The sequence below is a fragment of the Octopus sinensis genome, linkage group LG25, assembly GCF_006345805.1.
Source record: "Octopus sinensis linkage group LG25, ASM634580v1, whole genome shotgun sequence".
Taxonomy (NCBI): domain Eukaryota; kingdom Metazoa; phylum Mollusca; class Cephalopoda; order Octopoda; family Octopodidae; genus Octopus; species Octopus sinensis.
The window spans coordinates 10,718,474-10,738,369 of NC_043021.1; the positions used below are offsets into that span (position 1 = coordinate 10,718,474).

The 19,896-nt window shown below is 38.3% G+C and overlaps 1 protein-coding gene across 5 annotated transcripts in view; it reads left to right on the forward strand.

Moving 5' to 3' along the window:
• Positions 1-19,127, forward strand: part of LOC115224576 (arf-GAP with coiled-coil, ANK repeat and PH domain-containing protein 2-like) — a 310,532-nt gene extending 291,405 nt beyond the window's left edge. For 2 of the 5 annotated variants that reach the window (XM_036513289.1, XM_036513290.1), the window contains exons 22-27: positions 7,798-8,033; positions 9,084-9,193; positions 9,975-10,035; positions 11,295-11,344; positions 14,796-14,842; positions 18,948-19,127. In XM_036513289.1, coding sequence (XP_036369182.1) covers positions 7,798-8,033; positions 9,084-9,193; positions 9,975-10,035; positions 11,295-11,344; positions 14,796-14,842; positions 18,948-19,027 — 584 coding nt within the window. In that variant the 3' untranslated portion in view covers positions 19,028-19,127. The remainder of the gene's footprint in view (positions 1-7,797; positions 8,034-9,083; positions 9,194-9,974; positions 10,036-11,294; positions 11,345-14,795; positions 14,843-18,947) is intronic. The other 3 variants (XM_036513291.1, XM_036513292.1, XM_036513288.1) reach the window with 2 other exon arrangements.
• Positions 19,128-19,896: the final 769 nt, after the last annotated feature.

The following is a 19,896-nucleotide window of genomic DNA, read 5'->3' on the forward strand; positions in this document are numbered from 1 at the left end:
TCACTCTGGGGGTAAAAAACTGTTGTTGCAAACAATGATAGTAAGAATAACCACTTCTCTTGTTGATGATGTCTCCTAAGTGGTAAAAACCATCCACTACTTCTAGTTAACCATCCAGGAAATTAAGAGAATCTATTTCTAGTGTACCTGTAGAAAGTACTGCTTCAGTACTTTTGTCACAGACAAAACTTCTGTTCTCTGCTAGTCTCCTTGTGATTCCTCTACATCTGTGGTGTGTCCATAGCCTACATCCAAAGGCGGCGAGCTGGCAGAAACGTTATCACGCCGGGCGAAATGCGTAGCCGTATTTCGTCTGCTGCTACATTCTGAGTTCAAATTCCGCCGAGGTCGACTTTGCCTTTCATCCTTTCGGGGTTGATAAATTAAGTACCAGTTACGCACTGGGGTCGATGTAATCGACTTAATTCGTTTGTCTGTCCTTGTTTGTCCCCTCTATGTTTAGCCCCTTGTGGGTAATAAAGAAACACATAGCCTACATCCAGTATAACATATGGTGTTTGTACCTACTCCTTTTCTCCATACTGAGCAAGGCTATTTCCCTGAAGGTATCAAGGTCTTGTCCTCTTTCCTACTAATAAGACCTTTGTCTTTACTAAGTTTACCTGATAATTCTAGGTTTAGCTTTCAGTCATTTTTTTTCATCAGAAGTAATCGGCCTGCTGTGCTTACCTTGGATTGTAGGGTGACCTGCTGTGCTTGAGGAGACCTATTGAGTCAAGTACATCAATATCAAAATAAAAAATCAAATGGAAATTGTAGTTGTGATACCCATGCCGGTGGCATGTAAAAAACACCATCTGAACGTGGCCGATGCCAGCGCCACCTTGACTGGCAATGTGCCGGTGGCACGTAAAAGGCCCCAACTGATCGTGGCCGTTTGCCAGCCTCCTCTGGCCCCTGTGCCGGTGGCATGTAAAAAGCACCTACTACACTCATGGAGAGGTTGGCTTTAGGAAGGGCATCCAGCTGTAGAAACACTGCCAGATCAGACTAGAGCCTGGTGCAGCCTCCTGGCTTCTCAGACCCTGGTTGAACCATCCAACCCATGCTAGCATGGAAAACAGACGTTAAACGATGATGATGATGTATGGCTCGAATTGCAATTTTTTCACCACTTGTTTTAAAAGTTGTAAAATAATGAATAAATAATTAATGTTTATATGTTATTCATGGAAATAAAAAATAAATGATCCAGCAATGATTGCATAACAAACTGTATCAAATTAATGATATAATATGGAGCTACAAGTTGCCAAAACAAATCGGTGAAAATCTGAAAAGCCTTTGACTTGACTGATAAATATTGTGTGTGTGTGTGTGTGTGTGTGTGTGTGTGTAAAAATATAGGAGTGGCTGTGTGGTAAGTAGCTTGCTTATGAACCACATGGTTCCGGGTTCAGTCCCACTGCATGGCACCTTGGGCAAGTGTCTTCTACTGTAGCCTCGGGCTGACCAAAGCCTTGTGAGTGGATTTGGTAGACAGAAACTGAAAGAAGCCTGTCATATATATATATATATGTGTGTGTGTGTTTGTCCCCTCAACATGCTTGACAACCAATGATGGTGTGTTTACGTCCCCGTAACTTCGCAGTTCAGCAAAAGAGACCGATAGAATAAGTACTAGACTTACAAAGAATGAGTCAATTTGCTCGACTACAGGCAGTGCTCCAGCATGGCGACAGTCAAATGACTGAAATGAGTAAAAGAGTGAGAGTATATATAATGTGTGTGTGTTTGTTTGTATGTATATATATATATATATATATATATATATATATATATACACACATACACACACACACAAACACACATTGTATATATATATGCTTGCAATGACTGAAACCTTTGGCCTGATGTCGTGCATGAGAAGAAGACCCATCAAACCAAGCAAAATTGCAGTTGTCGTAGGTATTGGTGTTACGCAAATGGCACGTAAAACCACCCATTACACTCTCAGAGTGGTTGGCGTTAGGAAGGGCATCCAGTCATAGAAAACCGTGCCAAATCAGACTGGAGTCTGGTGCAGTCTTCCAGCTACCAGCCCTGGTTAAACCTTCCAACCCATGCCAGCATGGACAACAGATGGTAAGTGATGATGATGACATGAGTAAGCACATAAATACAAAACCAGGTGGGAAAAATAGTACTCGAATCCCAAAGCCAGAGTAAAATGCTTTTTATTAAAGCTGCAAAAGCATCACAAAAAACAGTTTTGTTCAGCCATTTCGAGCAAGGCCTCATCTTCTGCAAAAGAAGGTCTCTTTACCTTCTAGATTGATCACTTTTATCACAGCTGAGGAGTTCGGCCTACCCATACAAAAATCAATTTAACCTACAGATGGGACCCTGATGGGTATTACCATTCTGTTAAAGTACAGATCTGGGAGTAATGGTAATTAAGGGGTCACTCTTTGTTCCCCACAACTCGAATATATGAACTGGTGCCTCTCAACCGGACGCTGTTTAATGACATACCCAGGACACTCCAAACACTTAATTTAATAACAAAAAAGAAAAAAAACTTTTAATTAAAAGCATTACTCGTGTTGATGACATCTTTCAGCTCTAATTAAGTCTTCTCTAAATGAGATTCACTTGGAATTAATTTAAATGTTGCAATGAATTCTTTGAAACCTATTAAGTTTTATTTGTAACTCTCAGGAGAAAAAAAAAAAAACTTGTTTATTGCTTTAGATTTCATTGGTTGTGTTCCCCTTTTACCCCCTTTCCTCCCTTGGGGAAAAAAATTGATAGATCCTATTAAAGTTTGATGTGTAGCTCCTGGTGGGGGGAAGAAATTATATTAATCCTACTTCTCAACTCAGAAATAAGAAGAAGCACATGTTGTCGTTGAAATGCCAGTTGTTTGGCTTTCATGAAGAAATCAACACTCTTCTTTCACTCATATCTGCCAGGGCATACGTACATACATACATACATACATACATACATGTAAACCTACACAAATAGATGGGGAGATACACACATTCATAAACACATGCAAACACACGTGTCTACATCATAATACATACATATATACATGTGTATATGTTATTATATACGCATTCACAAAAACATATATGCATACACACACAGTATACATGCATACATCTCTCTATATATATGTGTATATATATCTATATCTACATAAATATATATATATAATAATAATAATAGTAATAGATGATTTGGATCATTAAGTATAAATCAATTAGTGTGTTTGAATGTTGAGTAGAGCACCGACAGTTCGGCTACCTGTTGCCATCTGCAGCCATGGTACACTCTTCCATTGGATCTACTTCAGGAACTCTCCAGTGGCAATTAAGGTAATGTTAATTAACAGATGGAATTGGTATCTATGTATGTATATGAATATATATATATATATATATATATATATATATATATATATATTTTCATATTCATACATAGATACCAAAACGCCCCCTCCCCGCGTCCAATGGACGGTGCTGAGTTGTCAAACATTTAAACCAAATTTTCTCAAAACAACTTGTCCGACTGTCCCATAGGCCTCCCCTTTGAGAAATACTAATTTAACCTAAATTTGAGAGACCAGCAAAAGAAAAAATAAAGATAGACTTTTTCTTTTCTATTTCAAAGAATGCTTTATCAATCGCATTCTCTCCTGGAATCGATGTTCCATGCTGGCATGTGTTGGACGACTACCAAGTGAAATGGTTCTGGATAGCAAGAATTAAAAAAAACGGTATCAAAATGCAAGAGCTGCATTGAGAGATGGCAGTGGAGCTGCGTTGAAGGAGGAGATTGGTTGAGATGATCATTTGTGCAAATACAACACACACACACACACACAGTATTTCCAGAACTCAGTTTTGCCATAGTGGGCAGATCTTCTCTGGGACCCTGTATTGCCAGATGTCCTGGTCCTTGATCATCTTTTCTGTGAGGCCCAGGGTCCTCAGATCAGCCTTCATTACTTCATCCCACCTCCTGTTTTGTTTCCCTCTTCCACAAACGCCATTCACGTTGATTGGCACCTATCTCTGCTAGTCTTTTCTTTTATTCTTTTACTTGTTTCAGTCATTTGACTGTGGCCATGCTGGAGCACCGCCTTTAATCGAGCAACTCAACCCCGGAACTTATTCTTTTGTAAGCCCAGTACTTATTCTATCGGTCTCTTTTGCCGAACCGCTAAGTGACGGGGACATAAACACACCAGCATCGGTTGTCAAGCAATGCTAGGGGGACAAACACAGACACACACATATATACGACGGGCTTCTTTCAGTTCCATCTACCAAATCCACTCACAAGGCATTGGTCGGCCTGAGGCTATAGTAGAAGACACTTGCCCAAGGTGCCATGCAGTGGGACTGAACCCGGAACCATATGGTTGGTTTCTATTGCTTCTTCCATTGCTCTCTGCATCCATACGCATCAAAAATCCAAACCGATACAGTCTTCTTTCTTGCATGCTGACATTGGTTCCTTTTATCCCCTGTTTCCCTTGCAGCATATTTATACTATGTTGTTCATGCACATTTACATTGCATATCCAATGGAGCATGCACACTTCATTTCTTTCCAGTCCTCTCAGGTACTCCATGTCCAAGGTCCATATCACTTTATCATGCAGCATTGCAGTTCTAACACAAGCCTCATGCAATCTGCCCTTCACTCTGTAGGGGGGAAAAAGCCTTTGTTTCCAACAGTGATTGTAGGAGTAACCACTTCTCTTGTTGATGACATCTCCATGGTGGTAACAGCTATCAACTACTTGTAGTTAACCATCCAAGAAATTCAGGGGGCCAAGTGTGTTTGTAGAACATACTACTCCATTAGATCTGTGACATACGAAGCTTATGTTCCCTCCTAGTCTCCCTGTGATTCCACTACATCTCTGGTGCATCCATAGCATATATTGGGCACAGTATATGGAATTTGATTCTACTCCTCTTCTCTATACTGAGTAAGGCTATTTCCCTGAAGGTATCAGGGACTTGTCCTCTTTCCTACTAATAAGACATTTGTCTTTACTACCTGATAATTCTAGGTTTAGCTTTCATGCATGGAATTTCTTCTTTAATTTCCTTGTAGATTCAGCTAAAAAAAAAACTAGCTCATTAGCATATAAGAATTCCTATGGATATCCAATCATAAACTCTTCTGTGATGGCCTGTAGGTTTAAGATGCAATGGAAGAAGCTGGAGATCAAGCTTTGATGGAATCCAACCCTCACCTTGAATTTATCACTGAGGTCTTCATTGTATATGGCTTGTACAGTCTTCATTCCCTACTTACTAAGACCTTTGTCTTTGCTAAGTTCAACTGAGGAGTCTAGGTTTAGCTTTCATCCATGGAATCCCTATGGAATTCCGTACGAAGCTTATAGTCTCTGCTAGTCTTTTCTTTTATTCTTTTACTTGTTTCAGTCATTTGACTGCGGCCATGCTGGAGCACCGCCTTTAATCGAGCAACTCGACCCCGGGACTTATTCTTTTGTAAGCCCAGTACTTATACTATTGGTCTCTTTTGCCGAACCGCTAAGTAATGGGGACATAAACACACCAGCATTGGTTGTCAAGCAATGCTAGGGGGACAAACACAGACACACAAACACACACATATATACAATGGGCTTCTTTCAGTTTCCGTCTACCAAATCCTCTCACAAGGCTTTGGTTGGCCTGAGGCTATAGCAGAAGACACTTGCCCAAGGTGCCACACAGTGGGACTGAACCCGGAACCATGTGGTTGGTTAACAAGCTACTTACCACACAGCCACTCCTACGCCTAGTCTGTCTGTGATTCCATTACATCTTTTGAGTGTTCATATCTACAATGGGCACAGTCATTAGAGTTTATACCCACTCCTTTTATATAAATAAACTTCTTACACAGACCCCATTTTTTTTTCTTTTTCGTACCTTTATTATCTATGTCAATATTTCTCAACTGGGACCCATATGATCCTTGGGGTCCATGTAAGATTTGGATCTTAAAATTTACGTAAGATTTTGTTGTAAAATTTATGAAAATTGAAAGAAACTTGTCATACATATATATACATATATATATATACATATATATATATATATATATATATATATATATATGCATGCAGGTAGCACATAAGAAACACCTTTTGAGCATGGTCATTACCAGAATCGCCTGACTGCCCCTTGTGTCAGTGGCCCATAAAGCACCCATTACACTCTAAGAGTGGTTGGCGTTAGGAAGGGCATCCAGCTGTCTAAACTTTGCCAGATCAGGTTGGAGCCTGGTGCAGCCTTCTGGCTCGCCAGTCCTCAGTCAAACCGTCAAACCCATACCAGCATGGAAAGCAGATGTTAAACGGTAATGATAATGATATATATATATATACACAAACACACACACACACACACATGTGTGTGTGTGTGTGTCTTTGTGTCTGTGTTTGTCCCCCACCACCACTTGACAACCAGTGATAGTGTGTTTACATCCCTGTAACTTAGCAATTCATCAAAGGATTGATAGAATAAGTACCAAACATAAAAAAAGTACTGGGGTTGATGCATTCGACTAAAATTTCTTCAAGGTGTTGGCCCAGCGTAGCCACGGTCAAATGACAGAAACAAGATAAGCAGAATGATGAAATTGGTTATACTTGTACAATACATAAAAATATTTTCACAATTTTTTTTGTACAATTACTAATAATAAAATTTATTTTAAACATCAAATGGCTAGGAGGGTCCACCCATGTAAAATAGGAATCATGAGGGTCCATAGGTGAAAAAATGGTCGGGAACCACTGATCTATGCAATCATTATGTTCTTGCTATTTTGTATTGTTGAGTTTCCACATTTTTTTTTACATTCCTTACAGCTTAGCTTATAGCCTTACTTGTGTATGTGTTTAAATTATATGGTCTCTTGTCAATATCTGTGTTAATAATAATAATAATAATGTTAATATGGATTTATTTCTATAATAGTAATAATGAGTGTAGTGTTTATATATATATATATATATATATTATATATATACATATATATACACACACTTATCCAGAATCATGCCGGACGTGGAGGAAAAGAGAAATAGTAATTCAGTGAAGGAGAAGTAGTGAGAGTAAAAGCCCTGACTGGGAGAGAGTGAGGGAAAGTAATAGCAATGAGAGAAAGGAAGGGGTGATAGATGAATAAGGAAGGAAGGTGTGAAAAAAATCAGCATTTCAACTGTGTGTGAGTATATGTATGTGTGTGTGTGCGTGTGTGTACAAGGGAAGTATGTGAATGTTTGTATGTGTCATTATTGATGGCATGTGGTCAGCTAGTTTCTATAATAATAAGGATGATGATGGTGGTCACTCCTGTTGACTTTCAATGTATGAGTGTTTGAAGGAGAGGGTTTTGTTTTAAAAAAAAAAACTTTAAAAATAAAAGAAGCTGCATCTATTTGTGATGGATGTGTGAATGTAATTTGAGTCCAGGGATGGATTTTACTATGTAATCACAAAGGGGACACTGGTGGTTTTGACTTTTGCCTGGAATTGGGCAAAAAATGTGTCTTTTGATTACAGGATATAATTCTTTTATTGTTCTTCATCTTCAACTCAAATAGTTTTGATACATCATCATCATCCCATTTTGTACCTTACACATTAATCTAGGCAACAACTTCACCATGATGTCCAATTAAACCATAAGTATTTTAATGATTGCTTCAACTTGTCCTTATACCTAATAATAATAATAATAATAATGGTTGCTGGTTACTACTTTTAATTGTTGTTGTTGTTGTTACAGATCTTGACCTGGACAGCTCTGAAGACTCCTCTACAGAAACTGAAGACACGGAAGATGCCAAGTCAACAACTTCCTGGGAAGACATGAGCAAGCTCGACCCAAACATGTTATTATACAAGGCAGCACAAGCCCGTAACCTTCCAGTAATGGTCGAAGCTTTAGCACATGGTGGAAATTCAAATTGGATCAACGAAGAAGATGAAGGGAAGACACCGCTTATGAAGTCAGTGGAAACGGTATGGGGATGTCTTGCTTATTGGATTTTGTCCCAAGTCTCTTTTGACATCGCAGTTGTTTGTGTACGTGAGTGAATGAGAGAATAGGCTTAATCTTCAGGCAATAGAGCAGGTGGACTTAGGCACCCAGGTGTTGTCAGATAATTGTGGTTTGACTGTATGGCTACTTCGTCCTTGGATGCTGCTTCATTTATTTTATGTCAGTCTTTTTGCATGCTAACATGGGCATAGATGAATGCATATTACAAAGCTTTTATTTTACTACCTCCACCTTAGCGAAGGCGGAGGTATTGTTTTCAGTCATGTTTGTTTGTTTGTCCGTGGACAAGATATCTCAAGAACTGCTGGATGGATTCGGATGAAACTTTCAAGAATGTTTGGCCTTGTAGCTGGCACAAATTGATTAGATTTTGGGATTGATCCAGTACCGGATAAGGATTCTGGATTATTTCTTATATTTACTTTACTTTACATGATTATGATCTTATGTTAACTTTCAAGTCTTTCTCAGTTTTCTTCCTCTAACTAGGCTGTAACTATTTTGAGAGGTGAATTTATTAACTTGGCTTGTATTAGATAAGGATAAACTATTTATTTTCTACAGCCACTTTCACATTCCATGGCTATCATTGGGATTGATCAGACACCAGACAGGGACTCTGGATTATTATTCCTGTTTTTTTTACTTAGTTTTTGAGAGTGGTTGGGTTTGTTTTTAGTATTCTCATTTGTGAGAGCAGTCGAGTTTATTTCAGATATTCTCATTTTAAAAATCATCTCTGGCTAATCATTGAGAGGATGTTGGTGATGTGATGATAAGCCAGGTAGAATCTTTTGCACGTCAGGCAAAATGCTTGGCAGCATTTTGTCTGTCCTTACGTTCTGAGTTCAAATTCTGCCACGGTTAACTTTGCTTTTCATATTTTTGAAGTTGATAAAATAAATGCCAGTTGAGTTCCACGGTTGACATAATTGACTTCGCTGAACTTGCTGACCTTGTTCTAAGATTTGAAACCAATATTGTTTAATTTCAATAATTTTGTGTTTCAGGGTTCTTTAGCTGCCTGCGAGTTTCTCCTGCTCAACGGTGCTAAGTTGGATCGACGGGACCAGAAGGGAAGAACTCCCTTACATCACGCTACGATACATGGCTACACTGGGTAAGTGGAAGTGACCGAGTTGTTTGGTCAGTACAGATGATACAGTACACAATTGATTGTGAGGTTTGAGCGACTAAAATATGGTCAAAGTTAAGTGTGTGATTGTGATAGGATCAGTTAAAACTAGGATCTAAATCAGATAGGAGTCAACTCAGCTAATGTCTCTGATTAACGGTCCGATACGAGATGGTGTTTTTGTCTAATTGAAAACATCATAATTAGTAGATAAATAAGGTGGCAAGCTGGCGGAATTGTTAGCATGCCAGGCAAAATGCTAAGCAGCATTTCGTCCGTCTTTATGTTCTGAGTTCAAATTCTGCTGAGGTTGACTTTGCCTCTCATCCCTTTGGGGTTGATAAAATAAGCACCAATTGTGTATTGGGGTCGATGTAATTGGCTTATCTCTTTCCTTGAAATTGTGCTAGAATTTGAAACCATTATTAGATGAAGAACACATTTGTTATGCTCAGTAGAAGCAGTATTAATTTGAAATAGCCATCAGTGTATCATATTTAATGTAATCACATCATTGAAAGGCAAGTGATCACAGTATTCATCCAGACATAACAACTCTTATAGATTCAGAGGAAGAGGAAAACCACTCCCACTAGCCACAAACTTATAATTTTTGTTTCCTTCTGATATAAATTATGTTTTTAAACGCAGCATGTCCATAAGAGATGTTATCTCTGAATAAATATTGCAGTAACTTGCCTGTCAATGATGTATTTCTTGTGTTTTTATCTCAGTAAATAACTGATATTTGTGTTGTATCTTGCAGGCAAGTATGCCAGTTTTTGAAACGTGGTGCAGATCGACATGCCAAAGATAATGAAGGCAAGGTGAGTCTGTTATTACTTATCTATCTGACATCATCAATGTTAACGATATTTTACTTCTACCAAAGTATTTGAGTGGTCAGCTCTTTGTTGACTTCATCAGTAATCGAGTGAATTGTATTCATGTTGGTGCTGTGATTTCTGCCAGAGATTTGATTGGTCAGTTTTTGTTTGCTGACATCATCAGTCTCTAAGTCCTGTTTAATGTCTTTACATTCAAACACAGTGATCTGATTTGATTTCTAAGCAGTGAGTTGGTGTTTGAAACTCTGCCAGATATTCCCTCAACAGATTAAGTTAGTTTGAAGTATTATTATCTTATAAACAGTAGCTGATTTCAGATATTAAGTTTTTCTAATTTGAATCTTCAAATTGATAAAACTAAATGGGCATGGCTGTGTGGTTAGGGAGCTTGCTTCCTAGCTACATGGTTTCGGGTTCAGTCCCACTGCGTGGCACTTTGGGTAGGTGTCTTCCACTATAGCCCCGAGCCGACCGAAGCTTTGTGATTAAATTCGGCAGGCAGAAGTTACTATACGTGCGTGTAGGTGCTTGTGCCTCTCCGAAAGAGAGAGAGGGAAATGTAGAGGCTTCTTCAAAGAAGATAAATGAAGCAAGCATTATTTGCCAAATGTGTAATGTCAGTGTGCATGAATGACAAAAGTACAGATGAGTTGAGAAAATAATTTGGCAACAGAGAAATATGTGTAAGGGGGAAGACTCTGCTGGTACTGATACATGACACCTGAAGTGTCTAATGGTTTAAATGGAATGGGAGAATCTGCAGAAGGGAAAGACTGAGGCAAAAGTGGTATAGTGTGATCCTTTTGGGTGCTGGACCTTATAAAGATTATCATCATAGCCATGTTAGTTTGGTAAAACAGGTGATGTTGATAATGACTAGAATGAGGAAAGAAGAGATGTTTGCATAAACTTAGCTATAATGATGGAAAACTGGCAGAAATGTTAGCACGCTGGGCGAAATGCTTAGCGATATTTCGTCTGCCTTTACGTTCTGAGTTCAAATTCCACTGAGGTCGACTTTGCCTTTCATCCTTTCGGGGTTGATAAATTAAGTACCAGTTACGCACTGGGGGTGGATGTAATCGACTTAATCCCTTTGTCCTTGTTTGTCCCCTCTATGTTTAGCCCCTTGTGGGCAATAAAGAAATAATTAACTTAGCTATAATCTGTTATGGTTTGGTTGAAATCTTGTTTGTACCATTCTCATTGTTTAAGATGTTGTTGTTGTTGTTTTTCAGGATGCTGAAACAATTGCTATCGAAGCCACCAATGCCGACATAGTCACACTGTACGTATAAAAGCCTCAAATTAGATTTTAACATTTTTAAAATTGTCTTTGTTGTTTTTTTTGATATGATTGAACTGTTCTCATTATTGCAATGCATCGTCTTTTGATCTTGAGCAATTCACTTCACTTTGCTTTCACATGGACTGGTTGGGATAAAAGACTGTTAACCCTTTCGTTACCAACCCGGCTGAAACCGCCTCTGGCTCTGTAGCATAAATGTCTTGTTTTCATAAATTCTGAATTAAAATCTTCCACCAAACCTTAGTCACAATTTAGGTTCCTAACACAAGCTTAATGATAACTAAGTTATTTTACTAAATTCTTTGTTATTTTTAAAATTAATTGCCTGAAACAGAGCATCTCAAAATAAATACAGTAACAAAAGAGTTAACTAATTTCTTCAGACTCTTTTAGTTCTTCTAAATTACCATATTTTAACATGTATATGGAATCCCTTAATTTTGGGGCTTAAAATTTGGAAAGTCGGTTTTGTAAGGGATTATAATACTGTTCATGTATAAGAAACTCCATATTTTTTAACCTAAATTTTGACAAAAAAGGGTTCCTTATACACGTTAGAATATGGTAATTAGGGTTAAAACTGATTTTTTGATGAAAATCTTGAAGGGTTTGTCTTTAGGTGTAGGCATGGCTATGTGGTAAGAAGCTTGCTTACCAACCACATGATTTTGAGTTCAGTCCCACAGCATAGCATCTGGAAACTTTTTCAATAAAGTGGACACACTGTGATACTCCAGTTATTATTTAACCCCAGGTCAATCTGGATCGAGCAGACCTGCAATAAAATGATATTCTTAAAGTAACCATAGATACAGACAAGGCTGTGAAGTTAAGAAGTTTGCTTTCCAATCACGTAGAGTATATGAAACGACCACGTAGGGGTCACCTCATTGACTACAATTTTTTCCACTTGTGGCCCTTTTTTTTTTTTTTTCTTTCTTATCTGAACCATTAACCACATGATTAGCAGTTTCAAACCTGGCTGGATACTGTGTGTCGTATAGCTAGCTACTCCGTCTGGCTATGTTACTTAAGGGAGGTAACTCACATGTAAAGATGCATACATTGTGTGTAATTTTTTTTAAAACACACGCACTACATATGTGCATGTATGTTTGTGCATGCCTATATATATTTATATATATACACAAACACGGTCATGCACGTATATACATTTAACCATGCACACACACACACAAATATTTATATATATATATATATATAGAGAGAGAGAGAGAGAGAAATTTATGGAAGGGCGATATAATGTAAATTATTTGATTAAATCAACCGTAATTTTTTTTAAAAAGCAACAATTGAAAATAAAAGCTACAGACATCTTAAATATTGTCTGTAAAAGCAAAAACCTTTGTTTCAATGGACCTCTTATTATTCTTCTGTGCACACTGAACAAAGTACTACGGCCTTGATTTACTTAACAGTCCACACTTCACTATGTTCCATAATTTACTATACTGGATCACCATTTACATATTTCTGTATGCAGGTTTCTCTTAGTTTACTGTCTGTGTCTGCAATTTTATTTTTCTTTGTGTATACATACATGTGAGAGTATAGCTGTAAAATATATATATATATACATATGTGTGTGTGTGTCTGTATATATTTATATATGTGTGTCTATATATTTATATATGTGTGTGTGTGTGTATATATATATGTATATTTAGGTAAGCTGAGTTAGCGGTTGGAATAACTGTCTAAGGGATAAGAATGTCCGTTCTTACTACCAGTACAAAATGTTATGTAATGTTATGTTTTGTATTGTTTGTTTGTTTGTTGATCTAAAGTTCTTTCCATTTTCTGCTTTTATATATATATATATATATATATATATATATATAAAATTAATTAAAAAAAAAAGAGATCTCAGAAAGAAGCATACCCTAAAAAATAGTGCAGTAATTATTACAAGAAAATTTTATATAGAGTTACTGAAGGTTTCGCATCCACAAAGCCAAAGCCTTGTAGATAGCTCGTCAGATTCTATATGTTTACAAAATTAAAAATATCTGTCACAGACGTGAGGAAACATTCGGAACTCGAGGAATACGAAAATATGTATTCATTAATGGGTTTTGTTTTTTTTTGTATTCCTCGAATTCTGAGTGTTTCCTCACATCTGTGATGTAGATATTTAAAACTTTTGCATTCATATAGAGTCTGACAAGCTGTCCACAAGGTTTTAGGTTTGTGGGTGCAAAACGTTGGGTAACTCTATATAAAATTTTGTTGTAATTACATACATGCATGCATGCATACATACATACAACATACATACATCATATTTACATACATACATACACACATTCATTCATTGTGTATTTTGTTGTTTATTCATATTTTCCTGTTTGCTTATACTTTGGTATATAGATATATTGTTGCAACATACAAATATTCAAGGGATAAATATTATGTGCGTGCACGCACACACACACACACACACACACACGAGGGTCATCTGAAATGTTCATAGGCTGATCAAGATATTCACATGGAATGTAACCAAATGAGGTTTATTTTCCAACATAGTCCCCCCCCCTCCCCTTGCAGTTCACACACTTCTTCCATTGGAGTTGCAGTGCTCCAATCCTGTTGGTGAAGCTTTCAACCTGTCACTCAAAAATTTAAACAACAGTAGATGTGACATCATCATCATCATCATCATTGCAATACTCGTTTCCAGCAAAGTGGGGTTGTTTTTTTTTCATGTTGCAGAACTGATTATAGTCAAATCAAGCGAATAGAGATGGTGATCAACCTGTTCAAAGCCCCAATCACACACAGGAGCCATCGAAACAAAAGACTCGCGTGCTGGAGCATTGTCCTGATAAAACGAGACCCCTTTCGTCAGTTTTCCTGGGTGTTTGTTCCTGATTGCTTTTTGTAACTGCCTCAGCAAATTGGTATAGTACTCCCCATTGATGGTGTGGCCCTTTTGAAGATAGTCAATAAACACAGTGCTTTTTGCATCCCCAAAAACAGGCCATCACCTTCCCTGCAGATGAAACTATCTTGGCCTTCTTTGGAGCAGGTGAAGCCGGGTGTTTCCACAGCATGGACTGTCTCTTTGTCTCTGGCTCAGAGATGATGAAGCCAATACTCATTCTGGGTTTGGACACATTCAAGGTAACCAGCTGGATCTGCCCCAAATAATGTCAGATTTTCCCCATTATGTGGTCAGCCAGATCAGCCAGGACAAATCTTATTCCTACTAGAATCTATGTGGGTTGTGGGTTACTTACTTCTAAACTTAGATATCCACATGATTTCCATAAGCCCTTAAATACACTTCTGATAAACTTCCCTGTTACTAAGAGGCAAACCTTCTCTTGATTCAACATTATCATCATCGTTGTCGTTGTTGGTGAAGTTGTTATTGTTTCGATAATATTTTGTTTTTAAATTTCAGATTGAGATTAGCCCGATTGAACGAAGAAATGAGTACGGACGGTATGTGTGAGTTAACATTTCTCTTTTTTCTGCATGGATTTGCGCAGAAAACTCTCCCCGCCCCAATTCTCCAATTATATAGTTTGTGTGTTTGTGTGTGTGTGTGCACGTGCATGTGTTTTGGTTGGAGTGTAGCAACACAACTCTCCAAACGGCAATCAAGTGGCAGAAATTTAATTCCAATGGAACATTATTTGTAATTCTTTACGTGCCTATCCTCATTTATTGTCATGAACGTTGGATAATGACCGACAGAATATGAGTGTGGCCAGAAGTGGCTGAAGCAGGGTTTCTCCAAAGGATCTCTGGAGTAATGTTAATCGACAGGGAGAGACTCCTTGATCTCTGTTGAGATAAGGGAGTCCCCCTCCCTCAACCCCACCCCACCTAGTCAAGCCACTACCTGTCTGCATTGAGAGGTCACAGCTCTGGTACTACAGACATGTGATCAGAAGGTAATTCTCACAAGACAGATTCTTCAAGCTAAGTCTGTCATGCAACAGAATTAAGGTTGGACCAAGAAGAAAAATATTTGAATGATATTCATAATCTCCGTGGGTCATGTTTGGGAATCCAGCTGGGGAATCTCCTAAATTTATCTGTCCACTTTTGCACTGTTAATAAAGCTGGAGCATCACCCCCTAATGTAGCAAGCATGTCAGCATGATTGTCCTTCGGGAATTAAAACCATTTTTTTGCAGGTACTTGATAACACCATGGTGCCAAATTTTGTTCATTTTCAAGAATATTTGCTACTACTTACTTCTGAAGTCTTCTTTGTGGAGGCACATGGCCTCGTGGTTAGAGCAGCGGACTTGCGGTCGAGGGATCGTGGGTTCGAATCTCAGACTGGGCGATGTATGTGTTTATGAGCGAAACACCTAAGCTCCACGCGGTGAACTTCTGCTGACTCTTTCTCTCGCTCTTTCCTCCTGCATCTTGCAGCTCACCTGCGACGGACCAGCGTCCTGTCCAGGTGGGGAACCTATAGACCAAGGAAACCGGGAAACCGGCCCTTATGAGCCAGGCGTGGCTCAAGAAGGAACAAAACAAAGTCTTCTTTGAACATTGAGATGTCAGTTTACCGGGAAAGGTAAACACAGGACCTGTCAGAAGGACTTTCTGATAGGTCCCTACAGACGAGGCATTTGTGGACTCTTCTGCCACTGCTATCTCAGGAATGGTGGGCAGAGAAGATGAACGGATACAAAGGAATCCCTCATATTATGGAAGCAATGCAATTTTGGAAATTTTGCTGTGACCAGAAATCCTGTGATGTGAAACTAATTTTCCTTTTGATTTTTCATGTTATAAAATAAGATGTGTTCTGACAGATTTTGTGCCCCCCTCCACCCTGCAAAATAGTAATTATAACAAAAAGCAAGTAGCATGACTGTTTTTATGCATGAAAATAACAGTTTCTAAATGTACTCATCATGACATGTTGACATAGTCACTGATTTGTGTGGCTGTGTGGTAAGAAACTTGCTTCCCAACCACATGGTTCTGGGTTCAGTCCCACTGTGTGGCACCTTGAGCAAATGTCTTCTATTATAGCCTTGGGCTGACCAGTGCCTTGTGAGTGGATCTGGTGGGCAGGAGCTAGGGGAGGGGGACACATGTTTTGTATATCACAGGATCACGTGACTGACCAGGCTATCAAATGTTACACATCGCTGGTCACAGTGCGTTTTGCATTGTTTTAGCCTTCTAATAACGCCACCCCACAGACTAGGTGAGCAGGCCAACATCACCCCCCCCCCTGAATCGAAAAGGGGACTAGAACAATGTGAAATGACATCTGCTGTGCTTGTGTAAACCTGCCAAACCAAGCAAGACCGGCCAATGCTGGTGTCAAGTCAATGGCACCTGTGCCGGTGGTGGGGACATAACACTTACTACACTCTTGGAGTGGTTGACATTCGGAAGGGCATCCAGCCACAGCAACCCTGCCAAATCAGATCAGAACTGTCCAACTCATGCCATCATGGAAAACGGACGTTAAATGATGATGATTATATCACATGCTTATATATATATATATGTGATGTATATTTTCCACTTAAATGTGACCAACCACCAAGGGTGGGTGCTACTGTAGCTTGTAGCCCCAGGAGAACATTTCTCTAGCTGGCTATTGACACACTTTCTGTACCCTGTCAGTATTTGCAAAGGGAAGCCATCCTTCCCATCGTCGACCTGACGTGATACGCACGGACCCGGGTTTCTGGATGTTTACCCATCGTCAGAGAGGAATATTTTATAAATCAACTGATGTCAGTCAAAATAAATTGTTGGCTTTATCTGGGGGATTTTTTTAACAAAAATTATATGTTATATTATAAATAAATTGTTAGTTTGTCAATTGTATTTATCTATTTCATTTGATATTTGTATTATATATATATACATACACACACACACACACACATATATAAGGTGTCCATAAATTATCTTTACAACTTCCAAACTTTTAATCTCAATATTGTAAGTACCTTTATGGACACCATGTGTATGTATGTATATATATATATAAGGTGGTGCATGAAAAAGTTGCTCAGGTTCTGTAGCATAATGTAAACACAGAAATGAATGTACACACATGAAGAATCAAGTGTGTGTTATTTCAGCTGCTTGTAACTGCTGAACAAAGAAGGTGCTGCACTGGTCAAGTGTTTGTTTCATTACCCTCACTGTATTCATCACCAAATTTGTTGATTCTAAAATTGCATTGCTTCAACATTTCTTTTATGCAAGATGGCATTACTCAAGAGTGGGGAAGGCGGCGAGCTGGCAGAAACCTAACAGTATTTCGTCTGCCGCTTTGTTCTGAGTTCAAATTCTGCCGAGGTCGACTTTGCCTTTCATCCTTTCGGGGTCAATAAATTAAGTACCAGTTATGCACTGGGGTCAATGTAATCGACTTAATCCGTTTGCCTGTCCCCTCTGTGTTTAGCCCCTAGTAAAGAAATAGGTATTTTGTCAGTCTTTACTTTGAGTTCAAATTCCGCCGAGGTCGACTTTGCCTTTGATCCTTTATAGGTCGATTAAATAAGTACCAGTTACGCACTAGGGTCAATGTAAATGACTTAATCCATTTGTCTGTTCTTGTTTGTCCCTTCTGTGTTTAGCCCCTTGTGGGTAGTAAAGAAATAGGTATTTTGTCTGTCTTTACTTTCTGAGTTCAAATTCTGCCGAGGTCGACTTTGCCTTTCATCCTTTCAGGGTCGATTAAATAAGTACCAGTTACGCACTGGGGTCGATATAATCGACTTAATCCGTTTGTCTGTCCTTGTTTGTCCCCTCTATCTTTAGCCCTTTGTGGGCAATAAAGAAATAAGACTGGAGATTGTGAAAGTGTATGCGAGAATGATGAAGTGAAGTTTTCGAGTAAAACTCGGCGGGCAAAAGCGAACAGTGCAAATGTTGGTTGTGAAGTGGCACACTATACAAGACCAATGCCCACTGTCCCAAAACAAGGAAATCCTATTGTTTGAATGATGGAAATTATTCAGGCATTCACGAAAGGACTATTGGAAGTTCAAAGAGGCCCAACACATAAATTGGGTCAGCAGCCTCACACGAGCAGGAGATCATGCCAGTGGCGGTTGAAAAGTCTAAAGTTGAAGCCATATCATTTTACACGTGCACGGCAATGTGCACAGCTGCGTATTGGTGCCACAGGGAACCATTTTCAAGGTCTGTAATGATGTAATGATGTGTCCTTTCCAGCACTTGGAAACTCATTTCTGTATTAACCCCTATGCTATGGAACCTAGGCTATTTTTTTTCGTGCACCACCCTGTGTAATACACATAGTCAGGCAGTCTGTGTTTGTCTACTCTTCTGTTTCCCTGTATATTGCTGTTCTTGATTCTCACTCTCTTTCTCTCTCTCTCCTCTCTTTCTCTTTCTCCCTCTCTTTTTTTCTCGCTCCCTCTTTCCTTTCCCTCTTTTTTCTCTCTCTCTTTCTCCCTCTCTTTTCTCTCTCCTTCTTTCTCTTACTCTCTCTCTCTCTGTTCATGTTTTACAATTAATGCCCATGTGTCATATTGTGTCACATTGTGTCCCCCTGCTGGAACAACCTCTGACCTTTCACTTCTCTTTGCAGGTGATGAAATGTACAATGATGTGTTCCGAGACTTCAGTAACATGGCCTCACACAATCCAGAAAAGTTGAAACGGAAATAGCGAACTGTTTGTTCCACTTTGCTCCAAGACAGGCATGCAGTGACCACATATATATATATACATATATATATATAATGTGTGTATAAATATATGTATATGTATATTTAGTGTGTGTATAAATATGTATATGTATATATAATGTGTATATAAATATATATATGTATATATATATATATATATATATGTATGTATATAACGTGTGTATATGTATATATACACACATACATGCACACACAGAGGCAAACAAATACATACAGAATGTGTATATATATATATATATATATATATGCACACACATACATACGCCCATATATGTACATATGTTTCTGTGTGTGTGTATATATATATATATTATATATATATATACATACACGCACACATACACATGCATATGTGTATATGATATATATGTTAATGTATGTGTATGTAGTATAAATATATGTGCGTGTGTATATATGTAATAATACAGAATAATAATTATAATAAACGTTCCTTTATATATTCCCCTCCCTTTTTAATTGAAACCTGAGACTTAGATAAAGAAAGGAACACACACAAAAATTTTTTTTTCCTTACTAGAAAACCGAAAAACTCAATCCTTTCTTGGCAAAAATCTACTCATTTCTCTTCCTTCCTCTCGTCCATGATGGAAAAAAAAAGTTACGGAAAAAACCCCGCCAAAAACCCAGAAATATCCGAACAAATATTGTTTGGAGTTGCTTCCCTTTATCATGAAAATGCATTTTTGATTTAAGTTTATATCACCTTTTTTTTTATGAATTACGAAATTCTTTTCCCTTTGTTTTTTTTTTTGTTTTAAATCCTCATCTCTTATAAAATCGACACTGACATGATTTTAATATTCATGA